This window comes from Rutilus rutilus (assembly GCF_951802725.1).
Source record: "Rutilus rutilus genome assembly, chromosome: 3".
Taxonomy (NCBI): Eukaryota; Metazoa; Chordata; class Actinopteri; order Cypriniformes; family Leuciscidae; genus Rutilus; species Rutilus rutilus.
In genome coordinates, this window is record NC_140211.1 from 9,309,352 (window position 1) to 9,334,657 (window position 25,306).

The 25,306-nt window shown below is 39.3% G+C and overlaps 1 protein-coding gene across 1 annotated transcript in view; it reads right to left on the reverse strand.

The window, feature by feature from the left end:
- The window catches only part of dnah2 (dynein, axonemal, heavy chain 2), a gene marked incomplete at its 5' end in the record, with an annotated part of 117,486 nt that overhangs the window by 35,415 nt on the left and 56,765 nt on the right, over positions 1-25,306 (reverse strand). Inside the window, 16 exons of the mRNA XM_084404307.1 lie at positions 385-515; positions 599-684; positions 1,045-1,233; positions 2,528-2,632; positions 2,731-2,955; positions 5,980-6,178; positions 6,758-6,849; positions 7,134-7,286; positions 8,600-8,758; positions 8,848-8,985; positions 9,931-10,067; positions 15,997-16,114; positions 18,693-18,911; positions 20,846-20,971; positions 21,561-21,713; positions 24,404-24,531. Coding sequence (XP_084260433.1) covers positions 385-515; positions 599-684; positions 1,045-1,233; positions 2,528-2,632; positions 2,731-2,955; positions 5,980-6,178; positions 6,758-6,849; positions 7,134-7,286; positions 8,600-8,758; positions 8,848-8,985; positions 9,931-10,067; positions 15,997-16,114; positions 18,693-18,911; positions 20,846-20,971; positions 21,561-21,713; positions 24,404-24,531 — 2,358 coding nt within the window. The remainder of the gene's footprint in view (positions 1-384; positions 516-598; positions 685-1,044; positions 1,234-2,527; positions 2,633-2,730; positions 2,956-5,979; positions 6,179-6,757; positions 6,850-7,133; positions 7,287-8,599; positions 8,759-8,847; positions 8,986-9,930; positions 10,068-15,996; positions 16,115-18,692; positions 18,912-20,845; positions 20,972-21,560; positions 21,714-24,403; positions 24,532-25,306) is intronic.

Below are 25,306 nucleotides of genomic sequence, written 5' to 3' on the forward strand. Positions count from 1 at the left end.
TTTATTTATACACACATATATTTTCTCATTGATTTACACCACTATTCAAAAGTTTGAGTAGGATTTTTTTATATTTATATATCAAAAGTGTCAGTAAAGACATTTATAATGTTACAAAAGATTTCTATTTCAAATAAGTGCTGCTCTTTTAAACTTTCTATTCATAAAAAAACATTGATAATAATAATAATAAATGTTTCATGAGCAGCAAATCAGCATATTAGAATAATATATATTCAAATAAATGCAGCCTTGGTGAGCAAAATACTTCTTTCAAAACCATCAAAAAAATCTTACTGGCCCCAAACTATTAAATGTTAGTTTATTTAAAAAATCTTTAGGTCATCCAATTAGCAGTGTGTGTGTGTGTGTGTGTGTGTGTACCAAACAGAGGGGGCTGTTTGTTGGGGCAGATGGTGTGGTAGGGGACATCGAAATGAGAAGCCAGTTTTTCTGACAAAAGTCCCACAAATGTCTCCATGTCTGCATGATCCACTAATCGATCAGAGAAGACCCTGAAACACAAAACACTTTTCTCAACATTCTGTTCTCCTTCTAAAAGCTGTGTGTGTATGTGCAAGCCTGTGCCTGTCTGTACCTGAAGCACTCATGAATCCAGAGGCGAGTGATGCTCTGTTTGGTGTCATGGAAGTCTTTGTGCGCTCGCAATAAACCCTGGAACACCTGAATTGGAAGACACTTTGAACTTGCACACAAAGCCTTCAGTCTAATTTCTTTTAAGGTATAAAATGATCGATTTTCTTTTGTCTGGTCAAGCTTAAAAGAAATAGATGCTTTCTAAAGGTGTTTGTATGAACATATACGTGTCTCCGATTAAAAGTGATAGTCTTTTCAGACCGTCACTCTTTTCCTCAAGCACATCTGAATTGGCAAAATGGACTGACATGTTTTTTTTTTTTCATCGTTCTGGAATCAATTGTTCTGAATCAAAGTGATATTATACTCAGACTGGGTGAACCTAAAGCAAAATGTGCTCCTTTTCCAGGTGAGAGACGATGACACGTGACGCATGATGCTCAGTACCTTTGAGATGTCTCTGAGGTTGAAGAGATAATGTATTTTTGCGGGCGTGGGTAAGAAGCGGGCGGTGATGGAGTGGTAGAGCTCCAGGGTGGCCTGAGTCAGAATCCCCCCGATGGGCTTCACCTCCTCCTCAAACTCCTGCAGCTTCTGGCTGATCATGGTGCCATAGATGCGCTTTATCTGAGACTCCTGGGGAGAACAGAAGAGGAGAGGGAATTACAGGGGTGGGAAAAACAGGAAATAAGACGAGAGGAAAGGTGATATATTGATATGTCGAAATAGAGCAACGTAAAATACATGTATATTAAAGAGAAAAGAGAGCGTTTCACTTTTAAGGTTTAGACGTTATTGCATATATCACTGCACTGGTTCAAGGTGGTGGGCAAAATTTCAGTATGTTCTTCATACACAGCTTTCATATGACTTCATAAGATTAGGAATATAGCACAAAAGATATCTGGACTACTTTTATGCTTCTTTGATGATACTTTTGCAGTGCTTTGATGTGCTTTTTGGAGCTTGACAGTCATGATCTCCATCCCTCATGCATCTCATTTTGTGTTCCACAGAACAAAGAATGAACTACATGCGGGTAAATAAATTATGATATATTTCCTTTTTGGGTGAACTATTCCTTCAATATTGCTTCAAAAAAAGATCCCTTTTATGTATTAATTAATTTTTTTGATATATTAAAAGCCACTTTCTTAAATGTTTAATGGCTTTTTGCAGCAAAAAAGTATATTTTCATAATACAACGCAACTGAAAGAATGTATGCCCCTTTCTTTCTTTTTTTTCAATAAAACTGTTTGCATAATTCAAAAAGATTGTCATTAAACTGAAATAAAAATATTTCCGTTTTTCAATAAAAACTTTAAACAACTTCACTCCTAATATTGTTGGCTCTTTTATGATAAATTGCATGTGTTTTTCCTCATTTCTGAGTGTCTTCAAGCTATCTTTAAACGGGGGGGTGACAAAAACAATAACCGCTGGTTTAATCCAAAAACACCATTTGTAGATATGCGTTTAGTGCAGTTTATTGCAGTGCATGCTAGGCGAGCATTGTATTGAAATTCCTATTACTTTTTTCTTATGCATATTTTTCCCCACAATGGCAATAAAGTTCATCTTAAACCACTTAATTCAAAAACCTTTGCAGATTATTTCAGCCTTACATGTGCTATCTCCACTATAATTGTACAAATAAAGTTTGCATATATCACATTGACTTACATTGTTAGAGTGTTTTCAATATCTAACCAACAGCGATAAGGTCATCATTATATTTTAATACTGAATTGTGATTAGTCTTATCTTGAAATTATTTGCATAAATTTGATTGGTCTTTATTTTTTAGTTATATATTAACATTGCTGTGCCATTACACTACACAGATGATGTTATGTTACATGCTGAGCGCTAATAAGGAGAGCATTGCAGTCATATTTTCATCAATTTCTAGAGTCAACCTCTACTCACTGTAGGGAATGTCATGTTGATGAGATTAAAACGGCTCTGCAGGCGTCCTGATATGTGAGTCCTCCCTCCACCAGGGGGCCCCATAGAACCCAGCAGGAAAATGTCCTTTAAAAACACGGCAAAGCGAGAGACATGTATTTACATGCACATCTAAAACACACTCCAATGACTTAACTGGTAAAAAAGCACACACACCGCCTTACCTTGATATACTTGAGGGTCTGTTTCTGGCGGTCGTACCAGAAGCCGTAGTCGATCCAGAGGCGGAGCAGCTCCAGAGGGGGCTGGGAGCCAAAGTCGTCCATGGCGGGCATATTGAGATCATCCAGGAAAACCAACATCCTCTTCCCTCCCGTTGGAACGTACACACCTTTAATCCTCTTCTCTATCCGAGACTCGATGATCTCCTGCACGTTATTAGAGCTAGTCTGAGAGAAAGATAGAAAAACACTGTTATGAAGACATGACCAAGTTAACCTGAAGATGGTCAAATATTCAGCATAGAATAATAACAAATGATGGTGATAATTGGAGATTGATGATAGCGCCGCTCTCACTATGTGTTCTGATATTTGCTCGTCAGGTTGGGCCCTTTGAGCAATGACTCGGCTCATTACTGACGTGAGAGTGGATTACAAAAATATCACTATGCACACTGATTAACCACACACTCACTGAGCGATCTGAGCATCCTGGAGGTGACGGCTTTAAAAGATCAGTGTGCAGATGTACAGAACCGTTAAAAGGTTTGGGGTCTGCAAGATTTGTTCTTTTAATTAATGCTTTTATTCAGCAAGGATGCATTAATTTATCAAAAGGAACAGTAAATAAATTTAGTAATGATGCTGAAAATTCAGCTTTGCCATCACAGAAATAAATAATATTTTAATATATATTTTAATAGAAACTAATCATTTTAAATTGGAATAATGTTTCACAACATCACTGTTTTACTGTATTTTTCATCAAATAAATGCAGCCTTGATGATGGGCTTAAGAGACGTCTTCTGAACATTCTGATCACCAGCACTGAAATATTTGTTCTAAGCAGCAGAACTCAAAACTTTTTTAATGTGTCAGCCTTATATGCTAGGAAATATTCTTAACAAAACTAAAATTACCTACTACTCATTTAGCTCATTATTTTATTCAGTGCGAATTACAGTTCTCTTATTACAGGAATAGTCCCCCTGGAGAAACATGGTAATGATAGCTCTTTTCAATATCTCAATATGTGCAAGAGTTTTTAGCTTGTATTTGACTTCCCAATGCTGTAATGCTTACATGTATTCTTTAAATAAATATTAAACCTAACAAAAATTGTGAGAAAATGTATGCTTGTAACACTGCTGTAACCTTGTTGTAAAAAGTGGGTGGGACAGGTGTGTGTGTGTATATATATTAAGAGTGGAGACACGTTTGTTTGCTTTTTGTTTTATGATTTTACCCGGAACAAATAGCGATTCTCCAGAACAACGTTAAGCAGTCAACTGAAGTGCTCGTCTGTGTGAAGAACAAGAGAACATTGCCTTCCGCCACTGATAACAGCAGCAACAAAAACTCACTAATTTCAAAAACATCACATTCCAGCACCAAATCGCCTCTTATTTAACACAAACGAATGAATACTCTGCTAGTCAACTGCTTCCTTTGTAATAGATACATCCGTGCCGCAAGATGTTTCAAAAAGTGATAGGGACAATATCAACCCAGACAAAAAGAGGGGAGACAATATCCACCCAGGCAAAAAGAGGGGAGACAATATCGGCTCAGGCAAAAAGAGGGGAGACAATATCGGCTCAGGCAAAAAGTGGGGGGACAATATCGGCGGGGGGGACAATATCGGGGACAATAAAAATTACGCCTATGTTAAAAAACTACATCAAGATATATTCTCTGAAAGCAAGTCTTTTGCAAATTTCCATTTAAAGTCAAATCTAATATTTTCTTGAAGATGTTAAAGTGCCCCTATTATGCTATTTTAAAGTTTCCTAATGTTGTTGTGTAGTCTCCTACTACAGGTTCATGCATCAAAGGTAAAAAAAAAAACTGTTTCATTTTCTCATAATATACATTTGCACATCACCACATTTTCAATGATTCTCAAACGACTCGTCAGATGAATCAATCTCTCTAAATCCCTCCTTTCCGCGAGCTACTCTGCTCTGATTGGCCAGACAGCTCAGTCTGTTGTGATTGGTCTACCGCGTACGTCGAAAACAAAAACACCCATTGCCATAACAACGTCAGCTCTGCTTGTACAGAGGCTTCCTACACCGCAAACTAAACAGTAAACAGTATTTTACCATACACGATTTTACCATATCAATCAGAGCGCAAGTCCAATTATGAAACATTGGAAGAACTAGTCAGTCATTCAACCCGAACCTCCATCACAAGGACGACTCGAGCAGGACGTTTCAGAAGTCACTCAGTTTGAGGTACATTATGAGATGTTGCAACTGTAATTCCTCACCATCAGCATTAAAAAGTGCATGTCCATCAACAAACCGATTGTTCTACTTGTACTTATTTATTTACAGAGTATTATTCTAATATATTGCGGTGAACACGTGGAAACTGTCTCAATGACAGTGCATACATTAGCCGAAGCTCTAGCGTGAATGACTGATGTAACATAAATGTTGGTAAAACAAATCTTGCTCCATAATTAATCTTTCCTCAAAGTAGTGAGAACGTCAGACAATCTGCATTAATAGACACAGTTTTAGGTAATAGTGGCCCACAACTGATTAGCAGAAGTATTTCAGTAAGACAGTAATAATGTGAGTTAGCCAGTTAGCAGGAGACCTACACAATATAAAACTCAAAACTAAGTATTTTGAACACCATCTTTCAAGAGCAAGCGGTTTGTGAATCCTGCATTGAACTCCGAGATTTGAGAAGCAGTCGTCAGTGAAATAAAGGGAACACAGCAAAAGTTTTGGATTATACTGCTGTGGTATCATGATAAAGATGAACTTTAACCACTGATTCTTCACATGCTCGTCCTTGGGCAGTGAAAATAAACTGGCTTTACCTTCACATTGTAGAGCAGTGTCTTCTCGACATGATGCTGTCCAGTATCCTGGTGTCTGCGCGGGCAGTGGGCGGGCAATATGCTAATGTTTCGTCTTGACGTCACAACGAAACGGCTTATGACTCGTTTGAAAAACAATTCATTTCATTGACTCAAGAGTCGACTCTTACTTTTGAAAGACAATAACCTCATGTACGGTGCACTTTCAGATTTAAAACTTTTGCAGGGTGTTTTCATTCACTTAGAGCTATGTTACACACTATATAAATTTTTTCAAAAATCCATAATAGGGGCACTTTAAGAAGATGTTTAGAAGGTTGTGGTTTACAAAGACACAAAAAAATAATATGTTAATGCTTCTGTTGAGATCAAAGTTTACCATATTACTAATACTAAAAGTGGTTCTCATCACCTGTGAGGACATGTTGACAGTGAGCATTGCCCATGTGACTGAGTCCAGGCTCTGCAGGACACTCTGGGCCACTGAAGTCTTCCCCGTTCCCACTGGACCCGTCAGGAGCACAGGGTGCTGAGCGGACACCAGAGCCTTGACCAGGTAATGATAGCGCACCGTGTCCACTGTGGGGACCATGATCTTATAGAATGGAGCGCTGCAGAGAGACAGATCATAATTAAAAAGACGCCAGCAAGAAAGTAGAAAAGTGGGGCAGCTAAGTATCAGACATGCTTTTTAAAAAGGACAAAAAAATGAAGAGAATAGAATACAGAGAGAGAGAGAAACAGCAAAGAGGGGTAGGAGAAAATAGAGTTGAGAGAGCAGAATGAATGAGAATAACAAGAAGGAAGAGGTGGTGAAAAGTCCTGATTGAAAGACTGAAAATTGAAAGATGTAGCGAGACATTTCAAATGAATAGAGGGATAAAAAAAGAGTCAGGTAAGAAAAAAAAAAAGAACCCCAGGATGGAAAAATGGACAGCCGACAAATAGGGAGCAAAGAGAGCCAAGAGGACAAAGGACAATGAAGGGGAAAGAGTTGGACTGACATGACAAATGAGAGCAGGGGAGAGAAGAGAGAGACGAAGAAGGATGAAAAGATGAGAAATATGAATAGACAGGGAATTCAGAAGTCTGGGAGGGAGCCAGGCGAGAGGCCTTTGACTGAGCCCTCAGGCGGCTGGCAGAGACCCCACACACACACACACACACACACACACACACACACATCTCACTTGGAGGTGTAGCGCCAGCCTTTGGGCAGCTTGTCCTCAAATGACGCCCACGTTTTGTTCTTGGTGTCCACGTAGTACTCGTAGATGGTGTCCTGAGGTTTAATACAACAATTATTTTTCCAGTAATATATTTGTTTCTGTAGGCAGAAAGGCTTAAAAGTTTGTTGTAGGCACACAGCATTAGCACTTTCATGTACCATTAGCATGTGCATGCATAAATTTACATTTATTTATTTCATACTGTATGTACAGTACACTAATGCGATCCCCTCCCTCCCCTACCCGAGAGCCAAAGCGGCGTTACACACGAATGTGTGGACTCGTAGGACGACCGTGAGTGTTTAGGGTGCCATTTGGGACAGGTCCCACTGTATACCTTGTTAGGAAAAGTTCCCTCTATTTCCCGTAGTAAGTTATCAATCTTCTTGCGTCCATCCTCATCTACTGCCGCGCACACAGACCATATGAGACTGAAGATGAACCAGAGCTCCACCATACGACCAAAGTTTTCAGAGTCCGCTGGGTTCACCTGAGCAGCCAGAGAGAACGACAGCCTTGATCAGCTCAACTGAACAAATACCAACATTAATATTTAAAGGTAATCATGATTATTTTGTGAAAACGTTTGTACGCTATAAAAAGCATGACTTTAAAAAAATTATAATATGAGAATTATTATTTAATCACCCTCATATTGTTCCAAACCTCTATGACTTACTTTCTTCCATGGTCATATGATGCTATTTAAAAATTTCATTAATTTGAATAGAATAGGTTAACATGCTTTAATGTTAAAAAAACACATTATTTTTCACATACTGTAGATTATATCAGTACCTCTATTCCCAGTCTGTCTGAAACACGCTGATTTCTACAAAGCCCTCCTTCTAAAAAGCTTAGAGTGCTCTGATTGGCCAGCAGACCCAGTGTGTTGTGATTGGCCAAACGCCACAAGCGCGTGTCTGAAATGTAACGCCCCTTACCATAATCACGAGCTTCAGCTTCCAAGGCTTTAAAGGGTTTAGTTCACCCAAAAATGAAAATTCTGTCCGTAATTACTCACCCTCATGTTGTTCCAACCCCGTAAGACTTTCGTTCATCTTCGGAACACAAATTAAGATATTTTTGATGAAATCTGAGAGCTGTCTCACTTTGGGTGAACTATCCCTTTAAGCAATTGTAAACACACCGTAAATAATGTGGTCGTTTCGAGCCCGATACTGATACTGATACTGCTCAGGAACAGCTTTATAAATAAATCTTAACATCTGACTGCTTATTTCATCTGTTTTCAGGAGGCCAAACCAAATGGTTTTGCTTTCGTATCCAAACAGCGTCTCCGCGACATGACAACACCACAGTTCACTGTGATATAGACGTTTGAGGAAGTCATTTCTGGACTTCGACTGAGGTGTTTTAGGCAGGTGTATAGAACAGCTCTCTTTGTGGGAGACTATGAGCTTTGTAACTTTGCAGAACATCTACATGCACAAACAGATACATCACACTCTAAAGGAAAACGAAAACATTAAAAAACATCATATGACCCCTTCGAATAATATATTGGCTCCATGCAATTACAGTTGGAGTTTTCAAGCTTCAAAAAGGACACAAACGCCCCATAAAAATATCATAAGTCTGTTCCTCACATATGGCTTCAGAAGACTTGGAATATAGCATGTGTATGATTGTATAGACCACTTTCATGGTGCTTTTCAAGCTTGACAGCCTAGTTTAATTATATAAAAAAACATTTTATGTTTCACAATGAAAGAAAGTCATTTGGTCCAAGTACAGTTGCAATATTGGCTGTACACATCAATGAGGTGAAAGTGTTCTGACCCCGTTCACTGGAGTGGCCAGTGTGTCGTAGAGTTTACACAGCGACGCCACTCCGTTCAGTTCAGTGATGGTCACCAGCTCCTTACAGTGAGTCTTCTTAAAAGTGAGGGTCTTGTCTATGTAGCGATCAAACAGCTGCCTTAGATGATCCGTTTCAACCTGAGAGCGAAAGAGAGAGAGAGAGAGATGAAGCACTTTTCCAAACGTTTAATATCACAGATACTTGAGCTAGGCATTGTGTCCCAAACCTTCTTCCGTTTTTCCATCCAGGACTGAACATAAGGCTTCCAGCTCAAATCAGAATAGTCATTGTAAACCATCCCGCAGCGAGACACGGTGGCAGGGGACGCCACGGCTAGATCCTCCACTTCAAACAGTAATGAGACCTGCAACACACTCTCTCGTTAATGCTTAAAACCCAACCAAATAAGCTCAGAACTGTCACTTAACTGAAGGGCCATTAAGTATTTCTATATTGAGACTTTTTTTTTTACTTAAATTGCGGAAAAAACCCATAACATTTGTTGCTGATTTTAATGGAAAAATGAACAGGCATTACAGGGATTTATTATTATTATTACTTTTTTTTTTTGTGCATTATAGTAAAAGAAAGACTTTTTGGAATTACAGTAATGAGAATTTGGGAAGAAAATATGTGTGACAAAAATAATTCCTTTTCTTGATGCAAAATTCACTACTGTTCAAATGTTTAAGGTCGGTAAGATTTATTAAATGTTTTTGAAAAAAATCTTTTATGCTCAGCAAGGCTGCATTTATTTGATAAAAAATATAGTACTATATAAAAATATAGTAAAAGCAGTAATATTGTGATGACAAAGCTGAATTTTCAGCATCATTACTTATTATTATCAATGTTGAAAAAGGTTGTGCTGCCTAATATTTTTGTGGAAACTGAAACATTTTTGTTGGGATTCTTTGATGAAAACAAATAATTTTTTTAATATTTAAAATTTTTGTAACATTATTTAAACGTCTTTACTGTCACTTTTTAAAATTAATTTAATGTGTCCTTGCTGAATAAAAGTTCATTTCTATTTTTTTTTTTTTAATCCAAACGTTTGAATGGTAGTGTACACAGTATGTTTTCTTTTTGATTTTGGAATAAAATGCGCTTTGGCATTTCTTCATTAGATTTGCCCAATAACTGAAAAAGAAGTGAAGGAAATAAATAGTTCTATGTATGGTAATACCCTGATGGGTTAGTGGGGTGAAACACAGTATCAGGTCTGGAATCAGAAGTGAAATAACCCTGGGTGGGCGGCATTCAAGGTTTTAGTGTGTTACGGCTATCGTCCGCCGTCCACCGGTACCTGTTCAGGCATGGAGATTCTCTCTCCGTTGATGAGTGTGAGGATTTTGTTGTCGTCCATTACAGAGTTCATGCTCTCGATCCACAGCGTGTCCACTGGCCCGTCAAACACAATCCACTTCTCATCAGGCTTCTCATCTGAGCTCGGCCACACAGAGAGGAAGTGTTAGTGCTTCACACACACAGAATGAATGTGAATTTCCTAATACACCCTGGATCTCTTTGTCTCTCTATTTTTCATTTTCTAGTACTCCTCTTTTCTCTGTCAGCCTCATTTCCCTACTTTGGTTTCGCAGACACCAGAGAGACTTGCAGGCAATTGTGGTGAAGCCTCTAATTGATCATTTATCTTTTCCTGTCCCGTTATCTGTCCATGTGTGTCTCATTTACTGAACTCAAAACAATAAAACACAAACTCAGAGCACGGCTCATCTGTCTTACACACACATGCAAACGCGCCCTGTCTGGAAGCAGCAGGCCTGCTGGCTGCCTGGGTAAGTGTATAACACCAGAACTGTCACACACAGCTACAGGAAGTGTCACATTTCCTCTGGGCCATCTTCCTCTCTGAACAGGGAGGAGGGGACGCACACAACAGACACAAGCCGTATTGAGCCACTGCAAACCGTGATTAGAAAGCTGGAGTTCAAAATGCTGTGTATTGCCAACTTAAAATGTTGTTTCAAACTCAAAAAACTAATTAAAATATTTGTAATGAAACCTGAGAGATTTCTGCTCCTCCACTGGAAGTCAACTTTGAAGCATCAAAAAGTTTGAAAGAAATTCATATGAATCGAGTGGTTTGGTGACAGTAATTGATAACAGAACTTAGAATTTTGGGTAACCTATACCTTTAAAAGGATAGTCCACCCAAAAATGACAATTCTATCATCATTTACACACCCTCAAGTTATTCTGTGTGTCATTTTTGGGTGAACTATCCCTTTAAGACCAGTTCAAGACCCCTGACACCGGCCCCTGGATTAGACGAAAGAAACTGAAGGAGCCACTGAAACGGAGAAAACACCATGGGCTGCGAAAAGTGAGATAATCATTGGTTGACAATGGGCAGGAGAATGGTGGTGCTCCACTGAGAGTCGTCTTTTTGGTCAAAATGGCCACAGAGTTCAAGAACTGATAGGACACTCCTGTCTGTGAGATGGAAAGAGTTTAGGATATACAGCATGAGGACTATAGACAAAACGGCTCTACAAATGAGGTTAAAAGCGAGGCACAAACGAAAGGAAAATGTAATTGCAGGGGAAGCGGGAGAAAAAGAAAGTTCTAAGCAAAATTAAATAAACAAACAGCCTGAGGTGTTCGAATCAGCAATTCAGATCAGAATCCATTAGATCTCCGCATTACTGCACACGAGCTCCAAGACAAAACGACCACATTAAAAAGCAAACGCACTAGAGCTAAATATACTAATTCCTGTCTGCTCTCCAGAAGCTATTCAATATGGCTCTTGAAGGGGGAATAAGCTGAACCGTAATAATGACTAAAGCATTTGTATGGGAAGCTGTTTTGCAGTAATCAATACCAGACTCTTAGATTTACCCAAAGCACACAATCTCTCGGGTAGAAGTAAAATGGAGTTTTTAATAACAAGATTACAGCACATCTGATTATACCTCTGTACTTCCATTTATTGAAATAAATATCACACAAAAAAATTGCAAGATTTTTGCCTGAAACTTTATAAAAGCCATTCATTCTATCTGCTAGTTGACATCAAAAACTATTTGACATCATAACACGACTCTCTGGAATATGATCGATCGCAGCAGTCAAATATTTTTGCGTAATGGCTCCTAAACTGCATTGGCCATCGTGCCAACCGATTTCCAACATCTCTCAAATCACTCTCTGGCCTCTTTCAGAATCAATGACTGAACTCAAACCTATATTGCATGTCCATTTATTCAATTATTAAGTAAGTAGCCATTTAATAAGAATTTTAATGAACAGTCAGAAGGTCATTAAAAGAAAATAGACTCCTTTGGGGTAATACGAGAACCGACCACCTGGACAGACCCGGGTTTATTTCCCAATAATGTTCTGTCCAGCTGAATGTATAATGATAATGAATCTTATAAATATGATTTTAAGTGTTGAAATCACATTCAATTATTGTACACAGAAAGCATGAGCTAAATGAAATTACAGTAATAAAAATATAGCTATAAAAAAAATCTCTCCCACTCTCCTAGTAGCACAGAGTTATTGGATAAGCCCAGCATTTTCCAACCAGTTCAAACCACATCTGTAGTTTCTGATCTCACTCAGTATGACTCAGAAATGCTTTATCTACACACATGATCTGGTTCTGGTTCTGAATTACAGCGAAAGTTGGACCTACTAGAACAGTACTGACAGACCTGGACCATTTACCTTGGCATTAAATCTAAAAATTAAAAACTAGAAGATTGACCTCCAGCTTTCATAAGTACATGCATGACAAACATATTCATATCCAATTATATCACACATTCATCAAAGTACAATTAGGCCTGAAACTCAGGTCCACAGGCAACATCAACCCTGAATGAATTGAGAGGAAGGGCTCACAGGGCCCACTGTGTCATAAAAATGCAATGTCCTGTAGAGATTTCAATTAAAATTAGGCTGAAAATACTGGAAGCAGTAATTGAGGCCATTGCTTTTTATGGCAGCGAGGTGTGTGGTCCACTAACAAACCAAGAACTCGCCAAATGGGAAAAACATCCAACTGAGACCTTGCCTGTTGTATTCTGTAAAAATAAAATGTACATGGAACTCCAGAAATAATGCATGCGGGGTATAATTAGGCCAATATCCATTAACTATGAGGACACAAAACAGGCAATTAAATTCTGGAACCATTTACAACTTAGTGGTTTCTGAACATACCATTATAAAATCCTGTGAATTCAAGAGTTGAGCAGAGAAAACAAAACAAGCCCCTCACTACAGAGTACAGACTGAGGTTCAACTACAGAATCATTAATTAGACTAAACAACACTGAAATGCAGATGAAAGTTAAACGCATTAGGAAAAGTAAAATGTAATGTTATCTGGCCAAGAAAATGGGAATCACCTTGACTAGGTCTAAACTCAGCAAACAATCCGGCAACAGGAAGTAGTAGGTGGAAAACATGGCAAAATAAACAAAGAGCTAAATAAATTGTTGTTCTTATGAAGCAGACCAAACCAAATTGAGTTGTACTATGACTCAATACAAAGATGAATGAAAACTGCAAACTTACCACTAAACACTTTTCACTTTAAAACCTTTTTTATCTTCCCTTAAAGGGACACTTAATTATTATTTTTTTTATTCTGTCATCCTTTCCTCACCCTCAAGTCATTTCTCAATGCTAGTATTGAAACTGTTTTGGTTACCATTGGCTTCCACTGTATGAGAAAAAAGGTATCTTTTGATTACACAGAAGAACGAAAGCCATTCAGGTTAGGTGCAAAATGAGGATGAATAAATGACAGAATAATGTTTTAATAAAAAAACTCTGTTTTCTAATTGCTTTACATGAGCAATAATGAACTCAAGGCTGTGCTGTATCATATTCACAATACAGCATGGTCTGATGCACCTTAGTGCTTAATTAATATTTTTCTCCTTTTATTTAGCATTTTTCTCTTTTTAATACTCACTGACTCATTCTCTTTGGCAAATGCACCATGACTTGTCATGCCAATGAAGCCCATTGAAACATTAAAAGAGAAACAGAGGGAGGAAGAGTCCAGAGAGAAACACAAGCACCCGGGGAAAGGCACAGTTTTGGCTCTGTCAGACCGTTTCAAAGGAGCAGAGCAGTACACACACACACACACACACACACACACGTTAACCATCAGAAACCCACTGTATGTAACATAAATTTCATTTTAAATTTCATTCACGCTGTGAATGCTCATTTCAATTCTGTAAAATGATTTCTAACATAGCCTAATAAAACTCTGAGAAGAACATATTGAAGTTTTAACAATCTATTTTCCAGAGAAGACTTCGATCTTAAGCGGCAGGCCTCTAAATTTGCCTTTTCAAGTATTTAACTGCTTCAATGAGGTGTGAGATTCTTAAAAACTGCTTAAAGGAAAAAAAATAAAAAATCATTATCTGTCTCAGCGCTTGGCTTTCTAAGAGTTAAACTCTTGCAGACCTGCTCTGTAATATTACACATACACAGACTTATGAGAGAAACTGAGAAAATCCCAGCAGGCATTCTGAGCAGATTCTTTGTCAGCCATTCTTTGTTTTCCACTATTGTCATTGCTCTACAACAATAAGCTGCAAATGCTTTGTCAATACAAATGCAGCTATTTGTCATGCCAATAAATCAAACTAAACTGCAAGCGAAAAACTCAGAAAGAGAGAGAAAGATGGAAAGAGAGGGGATTTGAGCTGTATGTTGGTCAAGTTCAGAATAATCAACATCAAAAAGGGCGAGAGATCAGATCAGTGTGACAGCAGCTACAATTCATAAAACACTGAGATCACTGCAATAAAGAAACATGAATTTCGTATAGTTCATTAAAATATTGATAAAAAAATTATATTTTTGAGACACAATAGCCAGACATAACCTTGCATGTGTACATAGACCAATAATTAAGAAATATACCTTCATATTGGATTGTACACAGAACGAAAGTACAAAAACTGACGAAAAACACGCCACCAATCCCTGCTGCTTTAGCAGGCTGTATAGCGATCAAAGAGAAAGGCTGGAAAAAAACTAGCGTTGTGATTTCCTGTGATACTCTAGAGACTGGCACATGGGCAGAGACCAGGCTGGACGGGATGGTGAAGAAAAAAAAAGAAAGAAAACTAATCAGCAAACTTTTCTACAACCACATTCAGTCGTTCTTTGCTTCCTTCTTTCTTTCTCTCTTCTGTTTGTTCTTGTTACATCAGGATTCATTTCCCCTGTCAGTGCTTCAGCTGACGTCGCAGAGCGCCTGCTATCAGCAACATGCCAAACTTCTTGATGAGCACAAGCTTTAAAGTCAACATGAAACGGCATTTACAACACCTCTTACTCTTACTTCCGAAATGTGCCACTCAAAAATACATTACAGGACATTCAATAAAAACAAAACAAAATGACACATCTAAATGAGTGATCTTTTTTAAATCTATTGTTATTAGCAATTATTGCTGTATTCTTTGTCAACCAGCATTAAACTAGCTAACCAGAATTAGAAACAGTGTTTCTTCTATTTTTGAGTCTTATGTTCCTCCACAGCCCCATCAGTAGGACCACACCAAAAATGTGTTTTTTAAAACTTTAATTATACTGGAAATCAATCAGCATTATATCATTAAAGCGTCCATCATTAAAATGATACTCTTTCGTGCTAAAACCAAATCGATACTATGGGTGCAAAACAGACTCACCAAGTAGCTTCCTCTCCCTTTAATGAGACACCTGAGCTTGTTTTTCTTTAGCACGTTTTGACAGTTCTAGGGGGAAATGTATTTGACGTTGTATTGATGTGAAGAAGAGAGAAGTGCGAGAGCGACGATTAAAGAGCACTGCTGCAGAACTGTTCCACCGACTGCTGTCTTTATATGCACACACTGTATGAGTGCGATCCAAACAAACGTCTGAATCCAAAGTGTACCCATTTTTTTTGTTCTCTATCTTTAAACTCAAGTTAAGTTGACATTTACACAGCTTACACAGGGTACACCACACACTGAAATGCTTGTTACAGGTGCTGTATGTAACTTTTTCACTCTACTAAAGCATAAAAATACCATAATCTGTTTGAATATATTGAGTCCACATACTTGTTTCTCTGAAAAACTCTTCTACAGCCAGTTATTTTACTTTGAAATGTGCGTTTCCAGGCTGGAATGTTTGTTTTTGTTTTCATTGTCCATTGCGCTCGTTCCTGTTGCGTGTGCTCAACCCGTGTGAGCGCCGTCCAGTCTGAGGAGCAGTTGCGGGAGAAACGACGATCTCTGATATTTTGAATTCGACTGCAGTACCTATTTCGACCACTAGTTGTCATTCTTACATAGTGCACCTTTAAAGAAAACAAAGACAAGACAAAATGTACCTGCACAGGCCGCCCTCATGAGTGAGGAAAGGACGCCATCCGTCCACTCATTGCTGGAGAGGTTGTATTCTCCGTACAACTCTCCTAGGCTCACTGCCTTGGGGTTCAGGGGACACTCCTAAAGGGGCATCAGCAAAGGTGAAAGGTCAGAGTTTAAAGTAGAAGGGAATTATTCAACTACAGGATAGGAAGCAAACAGAGGTGAAATCATACAGCGGTGAGAGACTGACACACAGGAGACTCAAGGGTGGGTGTGTGTATTATACGGAGTGGTGGTAATGAGGAAACAGGGTGAGGTGATGTTTGCATGGAGAGATAGAGATAGGCACCAGAAATAGATATGCAAAGAGGGAGGGGTGTTGAGTCAGATATGAAAGAGGAGACAGGCATCGAGAGATGGAGAGACAGAAAGAAGGAGGGAGAGAGAAAGGGAGGATGCCAATAGAAATGGCAGCTTGAGTCACAGAGAGAGCGGGGAACAAGATGGACCCCCAAACTGTAAAGAATTACACACACTAGGCAGAGAGAGTACCTAGAGATGTAAACCAACAGAGATTTAGAATCATATGCAAACCCACACAGACACACAGTCACCACAGGTACCCAATCCCACAGAGAATTAGACAGTGACAAGGACAGGGGCGAAAGCACTGGAGGAAAAGAGCGGGAGAGAATTAGGCTATGTTCAGAATGGAACACTACCTTACACTTACTGAATACTGTGCTGTATACAGTATACACTGACTTACATTTTTTTAGTTTATAGAATAATTGGAATTCTATAGTTCTTACTGCATACTGCACAGCATACTTACAAAAAAGTAAAAAACAGTAAGGAGTATTAAGATTATATAAATATATATTTTAAGAAGATTTATATATATATATATATATATATATATATTCGATACATATTACGATACTGAACTCACGATACGATATTATTGCGATACTCCAAGACATATGGTAAAAGGTTATCAAAAAATGCTAAATTTGATATTACATTGTGTGTGTAAATGAATAGGCTTGGACTTGTAACCCAATGCACAGGACAATAGAGACACCAGAATAAAAATATTCATGATTCTGAAGCTGAAAATACTGAATTATTGTAGACGAATATGCTTACACTGTCACAGACTAGATATATTTAAATAATGAAGGACACTTTTTACTGGTAACATAAAACATTTGGCATTATCAGGACCCACAAATATTCCCCCATTGCATTATTATACATTATATATAGTATTTTAATGTAGTACTGACACTAAAACTCTGTAAACGTGATTTTTTTCACGCACAGTAATTTTCATTTTGGGTGAACTATACACAATACATATTGTTATATTTTTGTATTTCGATATATTGTGACACGATATATTGTTACACCCCTAATTTATAATGTTAAATGTTTCCACAAAAATATTAGGCAGCACAACTGGTTTCAACTGTGATAAGATGAAATGTTAAACATTTTGTTTTAGTTTTTTAGTATTTCTATTTATTTTTATGTGTTTAATCTAATTTTGTAATGGGTAATGTGCTATTCTCAACGCAACCAAATATTCCAAAACTAACAGCATGCTGCATGTTGTCACTTGACCTCATTATGTTAAATGTTTAATTTAGCAAGTACAGGGTCCCTCATTTCTCGTCCCAGCAGTTCCAACGCTAATTAAACCCACCTGAATAAACTAATCAGGTTCTTTAGCTTTACTTGAAAATTGCACCCAGGTGTGTTGGAGCATGGTTGGAACTAAACTCGGTAAGAGTAGTATACTATTCATAACATGTTATAGGGTGCAGTACAAAAGGGGGCAAATTTGGATGGTGTCTATACAGAAAAACAAGATTTTGAGAATATCAACAAAGCATAAAAACAATCTTTCAGACCTCACCTGCATCTCTCGCTCGTACACACACACACTCCAGGAACATCATTAAAGAAGAAAAACCTGAGAAACACATATTTCCCCCACCCCAACCCCACTCTTCTATTTTTATCCGCACCAGGATGAGACACGTGAAAGGGGTTACAAAGAATCAAGAAGACGGGGAAAAACAACAGAAGCGAAAACAAAAAGGATCAGAACAAACATGAACGCTAAACACACGGTTTTAGACATGAGGAGTCTCAGCCAATGACTGCGTTAAAAGCACAGCGTGGAGTGGCTGGTTGGTTTGGTGGAGTGAGCCAAACCAACTGTGCAAAGAAAGAGATCATAAGCGGCGACAATTAGCGCTAGCTGCCGTCTTGACTACGCCATCATTGTCAAAACACCCACGAGTGAGCCGCGAGTCTGTCAGGGGGGCTTTTAATGAGTGTTAAGCCCTTGTTGCCACATGTTCTCTAAACAGCGAAGAGTGTTTAAGGGAAACTCAGTTGTCTTGGTGGTAAATGCATCGCGCGGCCGCTGACGGCGGTTCATTTTCATGGTAATGAGGGATGGAAGGTTGGCGTAGCCTCTTAGGCTCTAACACAGCTGCTGCGAAGACATTTGTTTTAGAGGCATGATCTTTGCCCTTAAAACCAGTCATGTATAGAGACAACTCATTTCGATAAAGCTAACGGGGCCGCTTTGTTATTGAGGAACCTTGCGTTGACCTGTTGCACTCTAGACAACATAAAAAGCAACACAGCTAGCTATTGATCCAGAGAAAGTTGAGAGATAAGGTTTAGATAGAAGCCTCACACGTATGAGGTTGAACTCGGGTACTCCGTTGCGGTGCATGGTGCTGAGGGCGTTCTGAAGGATCCTCCACGTGACCGTCTTGCCGCTGCCAGTCTTCCCCACTATCATCGTGGAGTGTCGGGAGTTTTTGGTCTCGTACAGTTGAATTACCTTGGTCACGGTGAAGGGGGTCACCTGGAGACCGCTCAGACGAATCTCTGCCTCTATAGCCTCTTTCAGCTAGTGATAAAGGGAAAGAAAACGTGTGTAAGACGGAGTAATTCTGATAACCAAATATGTGCTAATTGCTTCATAACATTGCATAAACTCTTTCCATGATGGAAAAACATCCCTTCGGTGGAGGTGAATCTCACTGAAGCACTAAAGACAAATGAACTGGCAAGAGGTGGGCGGCCATCTTAATAAAAACACCCGCTGATACTGCACCCCTGAGTGAAGTCGCACCAACCAGAACTGCTCCAGAGGCACTAAAGCAGCCATGCTAAACTCTCGGGTTAATTTAATCTCCCTCTCAAAGTTCTCTCTCGACTCGTTAAACAGATGGAGAGGAGGAATAAAGGGATCGGCTCTGAGGCGCTTGTGCTGGAGTAAGGTGGAGATAAGGATGCAGGATGGGTAATATAACAGCAATAAAAACACTATGATGTGCATGAGTGGAAGCAGAGGAGGAGAAATATACTACTTTTTGTCTATGTGTGTGTGTGTGTCTGTGTCGCATTTGATTGTGGAAGGAGCAGGAAGCAGCTGTGCAGACGTTCTGAGGAATCTGCCTTATATCTCCAAACCTGAGTCGCAAACTCCATAAACTCTTTCTCAGAAAGAGCATTTGTCTGTATTCAGCAGAACAGGTTTAAACACTCATTTGGCATGTTTTACATAGCTAAATGTGTATTTAGACAAAGCATTAATCAAAACAACAGAAGGCGGTTTATTAAGCCAGGTTTTGAAGTGCTTGAAGATGGTTCTCAAACATTTTGAGAATCAAATATATCAAATACATAAAGGTTTTAGCTATGCATTCTCTCTATTTAAATAATTATTTTATACCTACTGTATATAGTTTGTACTAAAATAGAGATCCCCGAGTTGACCAGAGATAAAGTGTCCTGCTTAAAGAGATTTGACATTTTAAGGATATTAAAATGTTTTCTCTTTCCCAGTCTAAACACTGCTGAAAAAAAAAAAAAACCCTCTTACAACAGCCAGAACTGATCTTTAGCTGGTCTAGCTGGACTCGCAGTCTAGCCAAGCTAGTGTCCAGCGCTGGTTTCCCAGCCTGACCAGCTGAAAAATGTCAAAATCCTTCTAAAACCTCTCTAAAACAGTGGTTCTCAAACAAGGGGCACCCAAGAAGTCATTAAATTATTTAAATTTAGTTATATTAAAGGGATAGTTAACCCAAAAATGAAAATGATGTCATCATTTACTCACCCTTAAGGCTACTAGGGCAATCAATGGCTACAGTCAACTGTATTCTTCCAAAAATCATCTTTTGTGTTCAACAGAAGAAATAAATTCATACAGGTTTGTAACAACTTGAGAGTGAGTAAATGATGACAGATTTTTTTTGGGGGGGGGGGAAACAATGAAACACCAGCTAAGACCAATAAACCAGCCTAGGCTGGTTAAGATATTTTCTCAGCAGGGAAGTGCAGAGACAACTATAAGTAAGTCATTTCTAGATGGTTGTCCTGAGTTAGATTTATTGGCGCAGACATTACACACTACACACTTCAAGGGCACAAAGTTAAACTGGGATATCTGTAACTCTCCAGCCCACAGATTAGACTGTCTTGGCTTTAAAACAGCAACCTTTTGGGTGCTTCTCAGAATATTATCCACTAAGCTCCCACTAACACCTTTGCATTGGCCTTTATCTGTATTAAAGAAGTGGACTGTGTGAATTGTGTGCAGACAGGGCAGGAAAATATCTGCAGGCTTTAATGGATCTTTTGAAAGGTGTTTCAGTGAGAGAGAGCCTGTGTGAGAGCTGTTCACGGAAAAAAAGGATGGGTGTAATCAAAAACACACAAAGAATATATGCTTTTAAGAGCTGTGAGTCATGAGCACACATTCATACACAAATAGACACAGACTTTCGGTTGCTTTGTGAGTCCATTATGAGGCCAGATGAACGCTACGGGACATGCTACCTTTCCGTAGTCGATAGTGGGCGTTTCCACGGCAGGGAAAAGATCCTGGATGATCCCGTTAAACAGTGGCAGATCGACGGAGGTTAGTTTAGCAATGTTCATGTCCTTCATAGACATCAGCAGGATCTGAGGTCAAAGGGTATAAAAAAAAAAAAAAAGATGTTAAATTAGCATAATACATCTTCAAAGCTAAGGTAGCCCAGCTTCACTTAACCAAATGCCAACCTTAATTTATGAGCAGGAGACCGCACTGGTCTCAGATACATCTGAAAACTGCCCTTCCTGCTCTTCTGTAATCAAAAGCAGTAGCCATACTGCTTCCGAATGACATTTATTTTAACAAGCATACCTTACACATATGTGAACCTTTAAATAAACATGGGACACCTTTTCCATGGGTGATGATATTGAAGTAAAGAGAAAAAGACAGAGAGAGTGGCAAGATGAGCACTCATGTGGAGTCCTTTTCGACTTCTCTTTTAAGGTTTTGTCCCCTTTGATACATTTTTTATCACATCCAGAGAGGAGCACGTTTTTGTGACATGTCTCTCTCAGCATTAGCACTTCACACACACAAACACACTGATAGTTCAGTGCGCATACACACAGAAACTGTCTGTTTCACTGAACGTGCACTGAGGCGTATTCAGGTGAAGCAGGACTCTGAGAGGAATGTTTCTGGATTTATTGGATGCTGCATATTTGTGTGACTCACCTCTTCATCGACAATGTCAGGACAAGCTCTGCGCTTCTTTCCAGCATAGCGAAGCAGAGAGGTGAGCGCTCGCAGGCCGAAGTCATAGTGATCCTGTTTAGACAACTGCTGCACTGCCAGAGAATACAGAGTGAAGACCTTCTTAGCCAAAACCTGAGAGAGAGAAAAAACAAGAGACACAGACTTTATTTTACAAAATACAATGATAATATGATAAAAACACAATTAGCATGAGACTGCACTGACAACCCATTAATATTCTTGAGTGAAACTGGAAAAATGGGGGAGAAAAATTTAGGCCAAGAGCTGATTTTGTCTGTTGGGAATTGTTTGGATCGTGAAAAGTTCACATATGAATTTTATTAAATAAGTCCAAGAGCATTTGGTAAGAAAATAACAGTGTCTACAGTTCCAACTGACATTAACATTAAAGAAATCTCTTAAGAAAATGGATCATGTGACCTTGAACACCCACAGCTAACAGAAACCATGGGAAGAGGAATAGTAATGTATCTGACAGAAATACAGTAATATATCAGACAGGCCGATAAAGAAAGAGCATGAGAGGGAGTGAGAGGGGTGTAAATGAACAAATTCAATAACCTTTATTGCATAATTTTTTCATCTACGAAGGAATGGAGATCAAGAAATCAAAATCAAAGTCAGTAAGACGAACAACCTCAAGAAAACACAATGCCTCAAAAGAGGTTTGCATTCAAAAAGGTTTTGGCGAATTTGCAAAAATGTATTGTGTTTTTGAGAGCTTAAGTAAAAAGTGTGTTACAAACCAGTCGGTAATGTTTTGCATTGTATGCCACTGTTTTACAGCAGGATTTCCCAAACCCCTGGGGGCTTGTGAGGGAACTGCAGTGGGTTCCTGAGTTGATGAAAATCTAATAATTAATTAAAGGGATTGTTCAGCAAAAGTAAAAATTCTCTCATTAATTACTCACTCTCATCTTCGAAACACAAATGAAGCTCTTTTTGATGAAATCTCAGAGCTTTCTGTCCCTCCATTGACAGCTACGCAACTGACACTTTAACGCTTCAAAAAGTTCTTAAGAGATCGTGACAAATCTATATGAAGTGAGCGGTTTAGTCCAAAATTACTTGAGAGACACGATCGCTTTATATGATCAACAGATTTAATTTAGGCTTTTAAATTAGACAAAGGAGCTTCAATACACATGCTTAATGCTCATAATGCAAATGCATTTTAGCAATGATTCACCATGTAAATTCAACATGAATAAACTGTCTGAAGGTAAGATGTAATTTATTAAATATTATTGGAAAGACAACAATAAAAAGCACAATTGTTTTAAAATGAAAAATAATGACAGATGAACACAATGGGTGCTATTTATGTGTGTGATAAAAGGCTGAAGCATACAAGTGAGCGTATGTGTGTGTCCATGAATACCGTGAATATGTAACAGAAGGCAGAAGTCAGTGTGTGTGTGTGAGGGTTACCATGTCAGCTCCGTTTCCACACCGCCTGCTAACAGTCTTACTTACACCGGCACAAACGCTCACGCGAGCACACACACGGAAACACGCGCCAAAGTCACGCTAGGCTGAGCAGACTATGGGCTCGCAGGGGACGGTCATCTCGCTGTCAGTTATGGCTCATAACACCAAGACCTGCACACTCCGGTGCGTCGGGGCAATACTCTCCCGCTCTCTCTCTCTAACACGGCCGGCATTGATATGTCCATTTCCTTTCATTTGCAAAGGTAATAGTTCTCTCTCGACAGCACGCGATGATTCTGCCGTATTGACTATGCAGATGGGTGTCTGGAAGAGGGCCGAGTATGCCGGGACAATCAAATCTGCCATTGACATTCTGTGCTTGGCTGGGGCCGGTGCTGGTTCCCTTCCCAGCTCTCTTAATCTCAAGTCCATTATTTGTAATTCTGAGTCCAATTCCCCATGCCTGTGCCGCTGCCAGCCCGCCGGGCTTGTGTACGGCATCAACAAATGAGGCTTCCCGTTTGGAGCGCGCAGGCAGGGGAAGAGAGGGGACGCAGCCAGTGGAAACTTGTGGGATTTGGTCAACCACAGGGGTGTGTGTTTGTGGAGTGTGTGTTTGAAGGGGTTGGCATTATGCATCGGTCGGATGTCTCTCGCGCACATGCGTGCGTAAACTCACAATTGGCATGCCTGCTGCGTGTTGGAGGTAATCCGATGGCAGGATCAGCCCCCTGGAGTGTGTAAGTGTGTGTGTGAGCCAGTTCATCTGTGTTTGCATAACTGAGTTGATCTCCGCCATCTTCAATAGAATCTAATATCCCATAATAAGCAGCTCTCTCAATTCCTTCAGCAACTGTTTTCTTCAGACACTCTGAACTTACAGAAATGACTCAATTATACAATAGTAATGAGTGGTGTTAGTGGTACAGACATGAATGATGCTTCATTGTGCTGCTTTTTGAGGAGGGGTGTGTTGTTACTGCCCTAAATGATACTTGGTGGATAATAAAATGTGTGAATCATAGATACTTGGAGGTGTGGAACAGGAGGAAGTATTTTAGCATACAAAAAATTACACACTTCACCTTTAAGTGTAAGGTTTTAAAATGGACAAAACAGCCTCTGTTTTGCTCTCAAGTTTGTCAGTGAATGAGAATGCAGTGAATGCTTTAAAAAGAAAAACCTTTAAGTGTCAAAGAAAGGAGTGCAAAATCACACTCCATTTTTTAATGGTTGAATTGGTGTTAATCATGCTGTGTAGCCACACAATAACTTTCAGAATAAATACATCAGACTGAAGTTGTGTGTGTGTGTGTGTGTGTGTGTGTGTGTGTGTGTGTGTGTGTGTGTGTGTGTGTGTGTGAATGTACCTTGCAGTTATTGAAACCCTCTGCAAAAAGCGTGATCTCAGCTATAAGGGTGGAATCTGGCACTACCATAGAGATCGGCCGAAACATGGACTTCAAATTATCAGGCAACTCTGTGCGACCAGCGTAGCCTACAGAAGAAATATACATACACAGACAAGAGAGGAAGGAAGGCAATGAGAACCACAAAAGCACAGACTAAAACATATATTGCCAATATATATCTCTATATAAAAGGGATAGATCACCAATAAAAAAAAAAAAAAAACATTTACTCATCCTTATATTGTTTCACCTGTATGACTGTATTCAGTGGAATATGAGGGTGTGTTCACACTTGTAGTTCGGTTCGCTTGGATCGCATTTAGTCCTGGTCTGCCTAGCATTCACAATGGCATTTTAACACTAAAGGCATGGGGATATTTTCACAACCTGATTGGTCAGCTTTTATTACGCATATTTCATGACTTACCAAACATCCAAAACAATGGCGAGTGCCGTGGATAAATGCGCTCGTGTGTGCGTAGCCTAAATATGATAATATTTTGACCAGCTGTGCACTCGTGAAGAGTTTATATAGTGTGTAAAGGAGTCAAAACAGCGACAGGAATCCCTCCGTCACACACAACAAATGAAGATCTGCTGCGAGGAGACACGGTTCTGATGCCTGTACCGAACTGTGATGGGCAACATCGCGACTATGATGAGAAAAATAGATACGCTTGAGCATTCTGCCTATTTGAGTGTCGCATCTTGTGACATGTCCTATTTTTGGTTCCTTTACATGTCTTTGGTCCGTGTTGCGTTCATATTTCAGTCGAACCGCACCAGAGTACGTCTGAGACTCATCTTTTCAGTGTCTCAGTCCGCTTGTTTGGTGGCACCAGGGTTCAGATGGCAGTGTTC